Source organism: Scyliorhinus canicula, chromosome 6, assembly GCF_902713615.1.
Source record: "Scyliorhinus canicula chromosome 6, sScyCan1.1, whole genome shotgun sequence".
Classification (NCBI taxonomy): domain Eukaryota; kingdom Metazoa; phylum Chordata; class Chondrichthyes; order Carcharhiniformes; family Scyliorhinidae; genus Scyliorhinus; species Scyliorhinus canicula.
Genome location: NC_052151.1, coordinates 81,901,911 through 81,917,584, shown reverse-complemented (window position 1 = coordinate 81,917,584; position 15,674 = coordinate 81,901,911). Strand labels below are relative to the sequence as shown.

General features: G+C 50.1%; 1 protein-coding gene across 6 annotated transcripts in view; it reads right to left on the bottom strand.

Annotated features, from left to right (window-relative positions):
- Positions 1-15,674, bottom strand: part of epha7 (eph receptor A7) — a 307,453-nt gene that overhangs the window by 5,667 nt on the left and 286,112 nt on the right. For all 6 annotated transcript variants that reach the window (XM_038799579.1, XM_038799580.1, XM_038799582.1 and 3 more), the window contains 2 exons: positions 10,091-10,240; positions 3,890-4,083 (listed from right to left, as the gene is read on the bottom strand). In XM_038799579.1, the coding sequence (XP_038655507.1) occupies positions 3,890-4,083; positions 10,091-10,240 (344 nt within the window). The remainder of the gene's footprint in view (positions 1-3,889; positions 4,084-10,090; positions 10,241-15,674) is intronic.

Here is a 15,674-nt window from a genome sequence, read left to right as displayed (position 1 = left end):
AATAACCCCAACCTATTTAATCTCTCCTCATAGTGACACTTTTCTAGCCCTGGCAACATTTTTGTAAACCTTCTCTGCACTCTCCAGAGCACTTTAGAGTCTATGTAAAGTCAGCTGTTCAAGTAAACACAATTGTAAAGAAAGCATATGGAATGCGCTACTTCATTCGCAGGAGTATAGAATATAAAAGTAAGGATACAGGGCGGAATTCTCCGACCACATGCCGGCTCGGAAAATCCCCGGGGGGGGGGGGGGGGGGGGGGGGGGGGGGGGGGGGGGGGGGGGGGGGGGCGGCGTGAGTCCCTCCTGTAATATGGTGCCCAGAATTGTACACAATACTCCAGTTGTGGCCCACCAATATGTCAGAAAATTCCAACATTGTGGGTGGGATTGTCCCGCAATCGGCGGGATGGCCTGACACCGGCGCAAAGAGTGGCGTGAACCACTCTGGCATCGGGCCACCAGGAAGTGGCGGAATTCTCCGCACTTCCGGGGGCTAGGTTGGCGCCAGAGGGGTTGGCGCCGGTTGGCGCAGAACCGCCGGCGTGTCCTGGCACATGTGCAGGGGGTGTCTTCTCCGCGCCGGAGCCCTACAGAGGCCGGCGCAGAAGGAAGGAATGGCTCCACGGCACAGGCTCGCCCGCAGATCGGTGGGCCCCGATCGCCGGATCCCTCCGCGCCCTCCCGAGGACCGCACCATCCGGCCTACCAGTCAGGTCCCGCCATGTGGGACCATGTCCATTTCACGCCGGCGGGACTGGCCGAAAATGGACAGACGCTTGGCCCATCGGGGCCTGGAGAATTGCCGGGGGGACCGCTGCTAACGGCCCTTGACCGGCGTGGCGGGATTCACGCCGCCCCCCCCCCCCCCCCCCCCCCCCCCGGGGATTTTCCGAGCCGGCATGGGGTCGGAGAATTCCGCCCTGTATCCTTACTTTTATATTCTATACTCCTGCGAATGAAGTAGCGCATTCCATATGCTTTCTTTACAATTGTGTTTACTTGAACAGCTGACTTTACATAGACTCTAAAGTGCAGGCGGCCATTCGGCCCATCGAGTCTGCACCGGCCCTTGGACCGAGAATCCCACTTAAGCCCACACTTCCAACCTAGCCCCATCACCCAGTAACCCCACCTGACCTTTTTTGGACACTAAGGGAAATTTAGCATAGCCAATCCACCTAACCTGCACATCTTCGGACTGTGGGAGGAAATCGGAGCATCGGAAACTCACGCAGACACGGACCGAACGTGCAGACTCCGCAGAGACAGTGACCCAAGCCGGCAGTCAAACCTGGGACCTGGAGCTGTGAAGCAACTGTGCTAACCACTGTTCTATCGTGCTGCCCAACAGGTTAAGAAACCTGTGTACACCAAGATCCCTCACTTTATCCCCGTCTTAGCATATTTCCATTTATTGTGTACTCCCTATAACTGTTTGACCTCTCTAAATATATGGGGCGGGATTCTCCGAGCCTCTGTGCCAGCGGGGATGGAGAATGGACCTCAGACCTAAGATCGGGACAGACCCACTCCCGCGATTCTCCGGTCCCCGAAGAGTCGGCGCCAATCGGGGGCGCGGTCGACGAGTCGCCAGTCGAGGGCCATTGAAAAAGGCCCCCGCAGCGATTCTCCCAGTGCAGCTGGCCGTGTTCCCGCCGGCGTGGTTCTCTCATGGTTCCACCCGGCGGGCATTCGGCGTGGCGGCTGTGGACTCAGTCCGCAGCCGCCCTAATGGGGGGCAGGGGTTTCTTTCACCAGGCTGTGGCCTCCAGGACAGCCAGGCTATTGATCGGGGGCCACCGATCCGCAGGTGCATGCGCTCTGCGGGAGGGGGGGCTATCTTTTTGCTGTCGCTCCGCGATGTGGGTCGACCATGTCGCCTGGGGACGACCGACACAGGCCGCCGCCGTGCGCATGCGCGGATCCCCGACCTGAAGTGCTGGGCCCCATATCAGCAGCCGGAGCTGCGAGGAGCATTCCGGGGTCCTGCTAGCCCCCTGCAAATGACAGAATCACCCTGGACTTACTCCAGAGTGATTCGCAAGCGTTTTTTTTGCGGACGTGGGGAATAGCCCCATTATTGGAGAATCCCATCCCAGACCTCGCACTTCTCTATGTTAAAATCCATCTGCCACTTTATCGCTCAGACCGCCAACCCATCTATATCATTTTGGCGATTAAAGCTATAGAGGCTATATACGACTGGGCCAATCTTTGTGTTGTCTGCAAATTTCCCAATCGTGCCCCCCATGTTCATGTCCAAATCGCCAATATCTAACCCAGACAGTCTAAGGGTCCGAACACCGAGCCCTACGGAACATATAAAGTTCACACATAAAATGTCAGCACATACCAAGCAGACGTATTTACATAATTATGAATAATAAAATGAGGTGCAAACATTAAAACCCTTCAAAATACAGCCCCTACATGGATCGATTTGTAAATCCTATGCTAGGCATACAAGTGAGGCATGGTGACTGCAATGGTCTCAATTTTGCCCCTTGATCTATGCTGGGGAAGTGTCGGATGGCAGCAATCAGCTCCTGCCAGAGTCCAGCTCCTGTGCTGCAGCATGCCTGGCTATTGTAAGACAAGACTGGATTTAACTTTGGTGTCCCTCCAGCTGCATTCCCGTCTCTTACTCATTCACGACCATAAGAAGAGTGACAGCTTGAGAGGTGCTGGAATCACAGACAGTACAAAAGGGGAAGGTGCGGGGTGGGAATACAATATACAAAATCATTCAGAATAAATCAAATCTACATTGACAGGGCTAAGATTTTGCATCTCAATAAATTAATCAATGCTGCTTTAAAGAAAAACAGCATCAAATGGTTAGCACTGCTGCCTCACAGCAGCAGGAACTCAGTTCAATTCTGTGTGTGGAGTTTGCATGCTCTCCCCGTGTCTGCGGGGTTTCCTCCGGGTGCTCTGGTTTCCCCCCACAGGTTGGGGGGTCCACTACAGGTTGGACACCAACGGACTGTAAAATCAAACGACGCGTCAGAAGATCATCTGACCCATGCCGTTCCCATTCCCACTGATCAGGTTATGGGGAAAAAGATAAAGGCTGTAAGCTTGCATTGCTTCTGAACGATGTTTCTTCTACGTTCATGGGAAGCTCCATTGTACACACTAGGATATAACATGAGGCTCTAGTACCCCTGGAATCATTTTATTACTCAACAATACTGAGGTAGTATGGTCACTTTATAAAGGTGGTAGGCCCCTCATTGGAGCAGCTGCCCAGATACCTTCAGGACAATTCCATTCAATATCAACTCTGATTTATTTCAGGTGCACTTTGGCTGCAGAATGTTGGTCCTTGACATTGTCGAGCATTACACCCATTTAACACTAATGAAACAGAAACAACCAGATCTCCTTTCTTGGCTAGGCTACTGAGGAGAACAAACGCTTGAACATGCCATCCGACAGTGAAAAGTCATTTTCAATCATACTCCTTCAACGTCTGCTTCTCCTTTTGTTGCCATCATTTATTATCAGTAAGTGCATTATCATGTCTAAGCTTTAGATGGATTGGTCATGCTGAATTGCCTCTTGGTGTCCAAAGGTTAGGTGGGGTTACAGGGAAAGAGCGGAGGATTGGGCTGAGGTAGGGTGGTTGTTCGAAGGGCCGGTGCAGGCTCGATGGGTCGAATGGCCTCCTTCTGCACTGTAGGATTCTATTATTTCGTTCAGTGTTTCGCAATGGCCATAAGCTTGGTTGCCACCACCCAAGGTATGCTGTGATAGGTAAGCTAATACCTTGGTAATTCTTAGACCTAACTCAGTCACTGAAGGTCAACAGTGCCATTAGCTTCTCTCTCCCTCTCACTATTTGGATTTCAGTGGAACAAATTCATGTTCAAGTTTTCCTCACCTGCTGCAGGTACCGAGAGGGACCTTCAGGCTGTTTGGATTACGGATCATTTTGTCTAGTATCCCAACTATTTGATCAAACTTTGGTCTCTCACTGCGTTCCTGTTGCCAACAATCGAGCATCAGCTGGTGTAGGCCAGGTGGACAGTCCATGGGAGCAGGGAGACGATAACCCTCTTCAATAGCCTTTATAACCTAAACAGGGAAGAATTAGAAGTGAATTCATGTACGGATAAAGCAAATCCTTTCCATATTCTAATATAATTTCCTGATACTATAATGATAAATTACACAGCATTTACATGATGCCTTACATGACAAGATATCAGAATCCCGACATGGTGAATGCAACAGCTTTCTGTTTCTTTTCAGAAATAACTCTTGTACCATCCCTACATCATTGGCTGATAGCAGCAGACAGTGATTAAAAGTAATGGGCCATATGACAGGATTTACAGAGATTATTCCATCAAGGAGATTATGTTGCCTTTTTGATATATTCTTTTTAAGTACTGTATTCATTCTGAGAACCATTATGAAAGCAATCATACCAAAATCAACCTGGTTAGTAAAACCGACCCTCTATCAATAGGAATGTGACCAACCTGAGTGATCTTGTAGTCACCAAAACTTTTTGTCAGGCCAATCTAGCAACAGAGCTTAGAAGGAAGTTTTCAAATAAAGCTTCCCACTTCATCAGGTCATTAGACTCTGAGTCTAAGTTACCTTAAACACCACGAGCTATCACTCCAGGCGATATTGGGCGATATTCTCCATTTTGAAAACGATGGGCTGGATTCTCCCTTTCAGCAGCTAAGTGCCGGCTGAAATGGAGAATTTGCGGGCATTTTATGACACCACTGTGAGCGCCAAACCCTCACCAATTTTGGGACTGGTGAGGGACTAGCAACGGAGCCGGGTGAAACTCCCATCGTCTGCGCTGAAAATGGCCGGAGAATGGCTGATTCCGTGGCCGCTCATGGCGACGACCTGCAACGGTCGTGCCGTACAACACGACTCCAGCCATGCAGGGACCCGACCCACCAATTGCGACCCTACAGGTCATCCCCCACCAGCCCTTGCAGAAGACTCCCACCTCCCCTGGAGGGGACGGTTCCTGGCCAAATGTGGTGGCGCTGGACATAGTCTGCAGCCGCCAAGCCAGGTCCTGACCACTCAGATCACATGTCAACCACATGGCAGGGAACTCGGCCCATCAGGGGCGTAACATTGTGGGAGGGCCTACCGATGATGCGGCAACGCTGTTGCGACTCGGAAACCTGCGTCAAACCAGCGCCTGATTTGCACATCTGCTGGGAGCAAAAACCAGGAAGCGATTCCCAATCATTTGCCATGCAAATTGGTGCATGGCCAGGATTACGAGGAATATTGAGTGGGCAGCCCAATAGCAAGGTCCTGTGGCTGACTCCCACCCTCCACATCACAATTGAACCCCCACCACCACACACACAGACAGTGCAATTCAGTTCCCCATCCCCTGATTTTCTGGGTCGCCTCCCCTGCAGTATGATGGAGTAATTTTGAAGTGGTCAGCTGGAAGCTGACATCACTTCACTCTATTTTAAGTGGTCCAGGAGCTGGCAATAAAAAAATCTTGATGTTTATAAACATTGCATGATGTGGAGATGCTGGCGTTGGACTGGGGTGAGCACAGTAAGAAGTCTTACAACACCAGGTTAAAGTCCAACAGGTTTGTTTCAAATCACTAGCTTTCGGAGCACTGCTCCTTCCTCACCTGAAGTAACTCTGAAGTGCTCTAACTGCAATGTTTATGTCCAACAGGTTTGTTTCAAATCACGAGCTGCTCCGAATGCTAGTGATTTGAAACAAACCTGTTGGACATAAACATTGCAATCAGAGCACTTCAGAGTTACTAAGATGAATGGATGTGTGTGTGTGGAAGATGTCCATCACAGCACAGTAAAATCAATATCAAAGAGAAATGAATGAATGGCTTGCAGATCAAAGATCTGAGGGGGTATAAACACAGCTGACTAGTTTTCTCTTTCAAGGAGCTGACAGGTGCGCTTCCTGTGTTTGAGCCAGCAGGTGTATTGCCCAGGCACTAAGTGTTAAAGCAGTAATTTTTTTCATTGTCTCTGTCTGGACTGCTCTCCAGCTTCCTGACAGGTCTCTCCTCTGGGGGTCACTTTTCAGTTGAGTCTGTGGGCAGGGACTCCTTATTTACAGGGACTCTGTGGGGTGTTTCTTTATATGGGTGGCATGGTAGCACAGTGGTTAGCACTGTTGCTTCACAGCATCAGGGTCCTGTCATAGTATACACCAGTATATCATGGTGCAGACACACACACTGATGGACATACACTAGGACCAATCAACATATATAACACCGCAGCCAATCACCAGTTACAGCACACTCACTATAAAGACAGAGGGCATCACTTTTCCCGTTCATTCGGGATGCAGCCTTTCAGAAGTACAGAGCTTATAGTTTACAGCACAGATTCTCACCATGTGCTGAGTGATTCGACTGGTTAGGACAGGCACAGGTCTTTAATTAATCTAACATCGTGTTAACCCACAGAATAGCATGTTCAACAGTTTATAGTTTAATAAAATAGTGTTGTACTATTTTAAGTGTTGGTGGCTTGTATGTGTTTCACGGATCCAGAGCACCCAACACCTCAGGTCCCAGGCTTGATTCCCGCTGGGGTCACTGTCTATGCGGAGTCTGCACGTTTTCCCCTTGTGGGTTTCTTTCGGGTGCTCTGGTTTCCTCCCACAAGACCCGGAGGACATGTTTGTTAGGTGAATTGGACATTCTGAATTTTCCCTCTGTACCTTAACAGGAACCGGAATGTGGCGACTAGATTTTCACAGTAACTTCATTGCAGTGTTAATGTGAGCTTACTTGTGACAATAATAAAGATTATTGTATAGGGGGTCTCTGTGGGGATCTCTTTATTTAGGGGGTGTTTAGGGGAATCTTAATTTTAGACTTCTCTGTGGAGGGGTCTTTTTATTTTTGGGCCCTTTGGGGCTCTCTTTATTTAGGGGGTCTCTGGTGGGGGGGACAGTGGTGGGGTCTGGTGGGGGTAGGGTGGGCAGGTATTGCATTGTGGGGAGGAGTGTGGTCCTCAGATGGCCTTTGGAGCAACTCCCTTAAAGAGTTAACCTCTTGGACCACCATGAAGTCCATTGCATCAGGGTCATGTTTGTTAGGACCAGTAGTATTTATCACCCACGTGATTCCTGACCCAGAGGACGGAGAATTACACAGGCCCGGAGAATATTTTACCCAGCCCACTAAATGGATGCAAATATGTCTCAATGACCCAATTGCGTCCTACTGCTAGCAGGGGGGCGCAAACCTCGATTGTGGCGCCAGAGTATCAGAAACAGATCAGCACTCCAGTTTTCTTCACAACCACTGTTTTCTCCGCCTCATCGGTAATTTCACTGCCGGTGGCACAAGATGAAGAAGTACTCTCGTTATGTTAAAATTAGTGTCCCCAGGGAGAAGCACTCAAACAACTAACCATGCCAATCTTCCCGAATTGTTTTAGTTCCCGAACCATTTTGAATTGAGGACTGCTGAGAACACTTCTAAAAAAAATTTTGCACGTATTCCAACCTATTGTAGCACAGGGTGTCCAAAAGGGAAGCAAGCCGATGTTCTACTGCTGAATGTTTTGGAAGTGGTTTTGTTTCAGGTGCAGTGGGGACATCCTGGAGTGCAATTCCTGAAGCAATATTCACTTAAATGCAATACTGAATACATTCTAATGTAACTACTGCACCATTCCACATTTGAGGAAAGTCTGTAGCACACACAAAATGTCAGCATTACCATTGACCAGAAACTGAATTGGACCAGATACATAGTGGTAATGCCACTGGGCAAGTAATCCAGAGGCCCAAGCTAATGCTCTGGAGACAGGTGTTCAAATCCCACCAGGGCAGCCGTTGTAAAAACTTATCTGAGTTCAATAACGTCTTTTAGGAAGCAAATCTGCAATCCTTACAGATTAGTACAGACCGACATGTGACTCCAGACCCACTGCAGTTTGGTTGACTCTGAACAGATTCTGAAATGGCCATGCTACTCAGTTCAAGGGCAATTAAGAATGAGCAACAACACAAGAATAAAAAAAATATTTATAAATATTGTTGCAACAGCAGGTCAGAGGCTGGGAATTCAAGGGTGAGTAACTCATGTCTTGACTGCCCAAAGCCTTTCCGCCACCTTCAAGGCACATGCCAGGAATGTGATGGAATACTCTCCACTTGCCTGAATTTGAACAGCTCCAATAATACTCAAGAAGCTCGACACCACCCAAGGCACAGCCTGCTTGATTAGCACTCATCCACCAACCTGTGTGCACTGTATGCCATTGCCTTCCCATCTCTAGCAGAATTAAGTAATGGGTGGGAAGGGCCATGGATGAACTTTGCATCCTTCTATTAATTAGGCCCTTAAGTGGCCAATTAATAACCGCTTAAGAGCATTATCCTGATGCTGGTGTTATTAACCCAGATGCAGGCGGGCCTGTCATCGTACAGTGTGCATGGCATCTAAAACCATGTGACCAGCTTGTCGCTTCTTGGGATGGTGGTCCCTCGATCAAAAGCACTCGTTGCCTCATTGAGAGCTCAACACAGGGAACAAGGGCCCACTGAGAGTCAACTCCTGTCCTTACTGCCACCCGAAATCCTTCTCCCCACAACCCGACCCCTCAAAATTCAGGGGCTGGTTTAGCTCACTGGGCTAAATCGCTGGCTTTTAAAGCAGACCAGCAGCACGGTTCAATTCCCGTACCAGCCTCCCCGGACAGGTGCCGGAATGTGGCGACTAGGGGCTTTTCACAGTAACTTAATTGAAGCCTACTCGTGACAATAACCGATTTTCATTTCATTTCATTTCAATTCCCCCTCGCCCCAAAATTACCTCCCTGTGGCCTGGATCATGCTACGATCCTAGGCCTCCTGCCCTTCTGGCAGCAGCCACAACCTCCCCTGAGCACTGCTGAGCACAAGAGTTGCTGGCCTCCAATTGGCCAGCAGCTCTTCGTAGGTGAGACTTACTAGGAGTCTTGCTTCCAGGGGGAAGACCCACCGGTACCTTTGCCAGCACTTGATTGGCACATCATTTGGCATGACTTCAAATGATCAACCTTTACACTCCAGCTGGCAGGTGAGATCCTACATATCTCAAAAAGATTCAGTCCTGTATCGCTGTTCCTTCACTCATGGATCAAAGCTCCCTTCCTAACAGCACTGTTGGTGTACCTACACTGCATGGACTGCAGCGATTCAAGAACATAGCCCACCACCACCATCTCAAGGGCAATTAGGAATGGACAACAAATGCTGGTCTTGCCAGCAACAGCCACATCCCATGAAAGAATAAACAAACTGGCAGCATGGGGCAGGCGGACAGGTAAGATGTTTCTTTAGGGACCACCAGGAGCCCACGTAAGTTAGATGTTCTCCCATTGACTCTGCATGCTTTAGCAAGGTTAGTCCTGGAGGGCATTAGGCAACATGTTTCCGGTATATCTGCAGAGATTGTTGGATTCCATGTATTTTCAGGTCCATGGGGTTTGGGAGGTCAATACACGAGGTACCTAATCTGATGACAACTCTGAAAACTGACACAAATCTGGATATGAAGAATCTTCCGGTTTTCAGAGGATCACCGTGTAACAGCCATGAGTACTGAAGGCAAGAGAATTATGTGCCTGCTGTTGACAACAGTCCCGCAAGGTAGGTCTGCTTGCTATGCTACACAAAGACTTCTCCACTTGATTTTTGTCTGTATTTCAGAACATGGCTTTGATGTCTGTCATTTCAATCAACAAAGCTAACAATTCATGAAATGACTTGCATTTACAATGAGAAATAATTCAATTATTTTGAGTGTGTGAGCTGCATAGAATTAATTGCTGTATTTTCCTTTAGCAAAGACTAATAGGGAGACTGACATATGGTTGGAATCTATTTACACAAGTGAATACATTGATTAAAAATCATCTTGATAGAAGTACATCTCTCCTCCCCAGATGATTCTTTCTTAAGCTTGTAGCACTCAGTATCTATAACAATTATCCTGCATTGGAATTGCAAATTGTCAACCAGTGGTTCAATAAGAATCTGATTTTAGCACACACACACACAAGCGCAGTGCTAATTGATCCATCAATTATAAAGAATAACTTACATCCTGATTGGACATATCCCAGTAAGGTCGTTCTCCATAGGACATTACTTCCCACATTACTATGCCATAGCTCCATACGTCGCTGGCTGATGTAAACTTGCGGTACTGTATGGCCTCAGGTGCAGTCCACCGTACTGGAATTTTACCACCCTATGAGAATAAAGAGCATACCATTAAAGGCTGTCAAAGTTCAATTTTATAACTGTTTGATTTTGTGACCTTACAGTGCCACTGTTAGCTGGACTATTGCTTGTAGATACAATTGGGCATTCACGGAGATGGAAGTGTATAATTGAGCTCAAATCCAGAATTCAAGTTGTGTTTTTGGCAATAATTTCAAGGAATTCAAATTATTTGCTTTATTTCGTAACGTTTAGGCCAGGGAGGCTTTGAGTTGAAACATTTCTTGAAGAGAGCAGAATTCTGCCATGCTGGTAATGAAAACACTGAATCAATCCCAGGTCCAAAGATTGGTGCCTCCACTATTTCTGACACCTGTCTCACTGAGGCAGGGTGTATTTGTATAGTGACACATTGCAGCAGGGTCCACATGGGGAAAGATGGGAAAAATAATTTAAAAGCTGCTTCTAACTTCTGTGGTTTACAACAATAAGGACAGAGCACTGGATCTGAACAACAATGTTGACAGCTTCTTCTCCCCTACAATCACATGGCCCTAGTGACACAGGGTACCAGGGATTCACAAGTTTCCTTTACATCCTTGCTCAAGGTGTGGATGAGGAAAATAAGCTGCAAGATGTATTCTGCTCATTGCCAGGACATTATCGTACACCTATTGATGAATGGGTAGGTGTAATATGATCCTGTAACCAAGAGTATCAGTGTTGCAATGCGGTTAAAAAGGAACCTATCACTTCTGGTGGCAGCCAGTAGGACGTCACGTATTTTGTAGCTCCCGCTTGTGGTGGACCTTTTGGACCTTTTCCCCTGACTTTTGTGGAATTTGATTGAAAAAATTGGAGGCAGGTGAGACAGAGAGGAGGAATACCCCACCAGTCTATAGAGACATGCACTGGAAGTGGTCTTATAAGAAGAAAGACCCAGGCAAAAAAGATATGTGCAGAACCTACAGCACAGAACATGGCGGAGGTGCAGGATCCTGGATTGGCAGACCAGTGGTTAATGGTACAACTGGTGAAATTAATTCAGGAGAGTTTCGCCAAGCAAAAGCGGGAAGGGTGAGACCCACTTAAGGCATCGATCGGTCGGGTGGAACAGAGACCTGAAGCCCACGGACTGGCAATCCAGAGGGTGGAAGAGAAGGTGGATGAAAAATGAAATGAAATGAAAATCGCTTATTGTCACGAGTAGGCTTCAATGAAGTTACTGTGAAAAGCCCCGGGCAGTTGCCCGGGGCGCCATGTGCTAGGGGGCGCCAGACTCGGGTCCCACGCATGCGCAGTTGGGCCGGTGCCAACCAGCGCATGCGCGGTGGCCGCCCTCCCCAGGATGAGCACGAGTACCAGCTAACCGAGATGGAGGCAAAGATAGGGCTGATCAGGGACCACAATGAAAGGCTACAGGAGAAGGTGGGGGATTTGGAGAACAAGCCCCGCAGACAGAACCGGAGGATCCTCGGCCTCCCAGAGGGTAGTGAGGGATCGGACTCAAGGGCATACATGGCAGGTATGCTTGAAAAGCTGCTGGGTGATGGTGCGTTTGCTTGACCTTTAGAAGTGGATAGAGCGCATAGAGCACTTGCAAGGAAGCTGCGTTTGAATGAGCCACTGAGGGCGATGGTGGTGCGAATGCACCAGTTCCTGGATAAGGAACAGATTTTGCGGTGGGCCAAGCAGACACGGAGCCAGGGCCGGCTCAAGGCACCGGCAACTCGGGCAGTCGCCCGGGGTGCCATGTGCTAGGGGGCGCCAGACTCGGGTCCCGCGCATGCGCAGTTGGGCCGGTGCCAACCAGCGCATGCGCGGTGGCCGCCCTCCCCAGGGCGGCCCCGCGCCTCCGCTCGGTCCGCCCCCCCGCTCGGTCCGCTCCCCCCGCACCCCCCCCCTCGGTCCCCCTTCAGGTCCGCCCCCCCCTCGCGTCCGCCCCCCCCAGCCCCCCCTTCGGGTCCGCCCCCCAAGCACCCCCTTCGGGTCCGCCCCCCCCTCGGGTCCACCCCCCCCCCTCGGGTCCGCCCCCCCCTCAGGTCTGCCCCCCCCCCCTCAGATCATATGTATGTTTGAGCGGGGGGGAGCGAGAACAATAGTGGGTAGGATGTTTGTTACCATGGGCGGGGGCTACCAGGCTAGCTGGGCAGGCTAACTCACAGAAATGCAGTGGGGGGCTAGCAGGTAATAAGTTTGTTAACGGGTCTGGGATTGTTGTTCTGTGGGAGGGGGGAATTACTCTGCTGACAGGAGAGGGAATGTTGCTGGGAGACAAATTGGAGGTCAAGGATGGTGGGTGCCTAAGGGCGTGCATGTGGAGGTGCGGGATGTGAGCTGGAGGCTGGCCTAAAAGGGTGATGGTTGATTGGCAGGGGGTGGGGTGTCCGCCGACCAGGCTGATCACATGGAACGTCAGAGGGCTGAATGGGCCGGACAAGAGAGCTCGCATGTTCGCGCATTTGAGAAGGTTAAAAGCGGACGTGGCAACGCTGCAGGGGACACACCTGAAGATAATAGATCAGACGAGACTGAGGAAGGGGTGGGTTGGGCAAATATTTAACTTGGTGTTGGACTCTAAGACTAGGGGGCGTCACAATCCTGATCAACACGTGGGTGTCATTTGAGACAGGGAATATAGTCGAGGACTCGGGGGGTAGGTATATCATGGTGAGTGGGAAGCTTGAGGTGTTGCCGGTGGTGTTTGTAAATGTTTACGCACCAAACTGGGACGATGCGAAGTTTATGAGGAAGGTGTTAGGGAAGATCCCAGTCCTGAACTCGCATAAGCTGATCATGGAAGGGGACTTCAATGCGGTCATTGATCTGAGGTTGGATCGGTTGAGTCCAAGGACAGGGAGGGTGCCAGCTGCGGTGAAGGAACTAAAGGGTTCATGGAGCAGATGTGGGGGATGGTGAGATAGACCCATGGAGGATCGGACGGCCAAGAGAAAAGGAGCTTTCTTTCTTTTCCCATGTCTGCAAAGTATAGTCCCGTATTGATTTTTTCATCTTGAACAGGGCTTTACTGGTGGGGGTGGCAGATACCGAGTATTTGGCAATTGCTGTGTTGGATCATGCCCCACATTGGGTGGATCTATGGGTGAGCAAGGAGGGTGGTCAGTGCCTGCAATGAGATTGGACTTAGGTCTGTTAGTGGATGAGGGGGTGTGCGGGAGGTCATCCAGAACTATTTGGAAATTAATGACATGGGGGAAGTCTCGGCAACAACGATTTGGGAAGTGCTGAAGGCAGTGGTCAGGGGAGAGCTAATCTCAATATGAGCTCATAAGGAGAAGGTGGAGCGAGCAGAGATAGATAGGTTGGTTGGGGAAATACTCCAGGTGGATAGGAGATATTCGGAACCCCGGAGGCAGGGTTACTGAAGGAGCAGCAGAAGCTACAGATGGAGTTTTGTCTGTTATCTACAGGGAAGGCGGTGGGGCAATTGTGAAAGGCCGGGGGGCGGGGGGGGGGGGGGGGGGGGGGGATATATGAGTATGGGGAGAAGGCCAGCAGGATGCTTGCACACCAGCTAAGGAAAAGGGTGGCGGTCCGGGAGTTAGGAAGGGTGAAGGACAGAGGAGGGAATACAGTCATGGACCCAGCAGGGGTGAACGGGGTGTTTAAGGAGTTTTACAGTAGGCTGTATGAGTCAGAACCCCCAGCTGGGGTGGAGGGGATGAGGCAGTTTTTGGAACGTTTGGAGTTTCCAAAGGTGGAGGAAGAGTTGGTGGAGGGGCTGGGAGCCCCGATTGGGTTTGAAGAAATAGTAGAAGAAGTGGAGGCCATGTAGTCGGGTTTGGCCCCAGGACCGGCTGGCTACACAGTGGAATTTTACAAGAAGTTTTCTGGGATGGTGGGCCCGCTGCTGGTGAGGGCATTTAATGAGGCAAGGGAGCGGAGTGTTCTTCCCCAACAATGTCACAGGCCTCGATCTCACTGATCCTGAAGCTGGAGAAGGACCCAGAACTATGCAGGTCGTACAGGCAATCTCCCTATTGAACGGCTATGCCAAACTGTTGGCTAAAGTCTTGGCCTCAAGGATAGAAGACTGTGTCCTAGAGCTGATAAGGAAAAACCAGGTGGGGTTTTTTAAGGCCAGGCAGCTAATGGCCAACGTTAGAAGGCTCTTAAATGTGATCATGATGCCCTCCGAGGGAGGGAGATGGAGATAGTGGTCGCTATGGACCCGGAAAAGGCCTTCAACTGGGTGGAGTGGAATTATTTGTGGGAGGTGTTGGGACGGTTCGGGTTTGAGCAGGGCTTCATTGACTGGGTTCGGTTGTTGTACCAGGCACCGGTGCCGAATGTACGAATGAATCGGCTGACATTGGGCTACTTTAAACTGCACCGAGGGACAAGGCAAGGATGTCCCTTCTCCCCATTGTTGTTTGCTTTGTCCATAGAGCCACTGGCGATAGCGCTAAGAGCATCCAAGGATTGGAAGGGTCCGGGGTGGGGGGGGGATTGGAACACAGGGTCTTGCTATACGCAGGCGACATGCTTCTGTATATTTCCGACCCGTCAGGGGGGATGGGGGAGATTATGCGGAGCAGAGGGGAATTTGGATGGTTTTCGTGGTACAAATTAAATATGGGTGAAAGTGAGATGTTTACGATCCCAGGAAGGCGGCAGGAGAGGAGACTGGCGGAGCTGCCGTTCAGAGGGGTGGGAGGGAGCTTCCGCTATTTGGGAATCCAAGTGGCACGGGAATGGGAGCTGCTACATCAACTAAATTTGACCCGGCTAGTGGAACAAATGAAGGAGAACTTTCGGAGATGGAACATGCTCCCGCTGTCACTGGTGGGGAGGGTACAGACTGTGAAAATGACGGTCCTCCCACGATTTTTGTTTGTTTTCCAGTGCCTCCCTATCTTTATCCCAAGGGTCTTTTTTAAACGGGTAAATAGGGTAATCTCTGGTTTTGTGTGGGCGGGTAAAACCCCCCCGAGTAAAGAAAGTGCTGCTGGGGCGTAGTCGAGGGGAGAGTGGGCTGACGCTGACAAACTTTAGCAACTATTACTGGGCGGCAAACATAGCCATGATTAGGAAGTGGGTAGTGCGGCGGGGGGGAGGGGGGCTTTATTGAGTAAGGGTAAAAGTTTGGGGGCATTGGTAACGGCACCTCTGCCGTTCTTGCCGGCCCGCTACTCCACAGGCCCGGTGGTAGTGGCGGCCCTGAGAGTCTGGGGGCAGTGGAGGAAGCATATGAGAGTGGAGGGAGCGTCGGTGTGGGCTCCAATTTGTAATAATCATCGGTTTGTCCCGGGGAGGTTGAATGGGGCGTTCCGGAGGTGGCAGAGAGCAGGGATCGAGAGGATGGGAGATTTATTTATAAATGGGAGCCTGTTTGGAAGATTTGGAGGAGAAGTTTGATTTGCCGGGAGGGAATGGGTTTCGATATCTGCAGATATGGGATTTTGTGCGAAGGCAGCTTTCCACTCCTACCGCCACGGGGG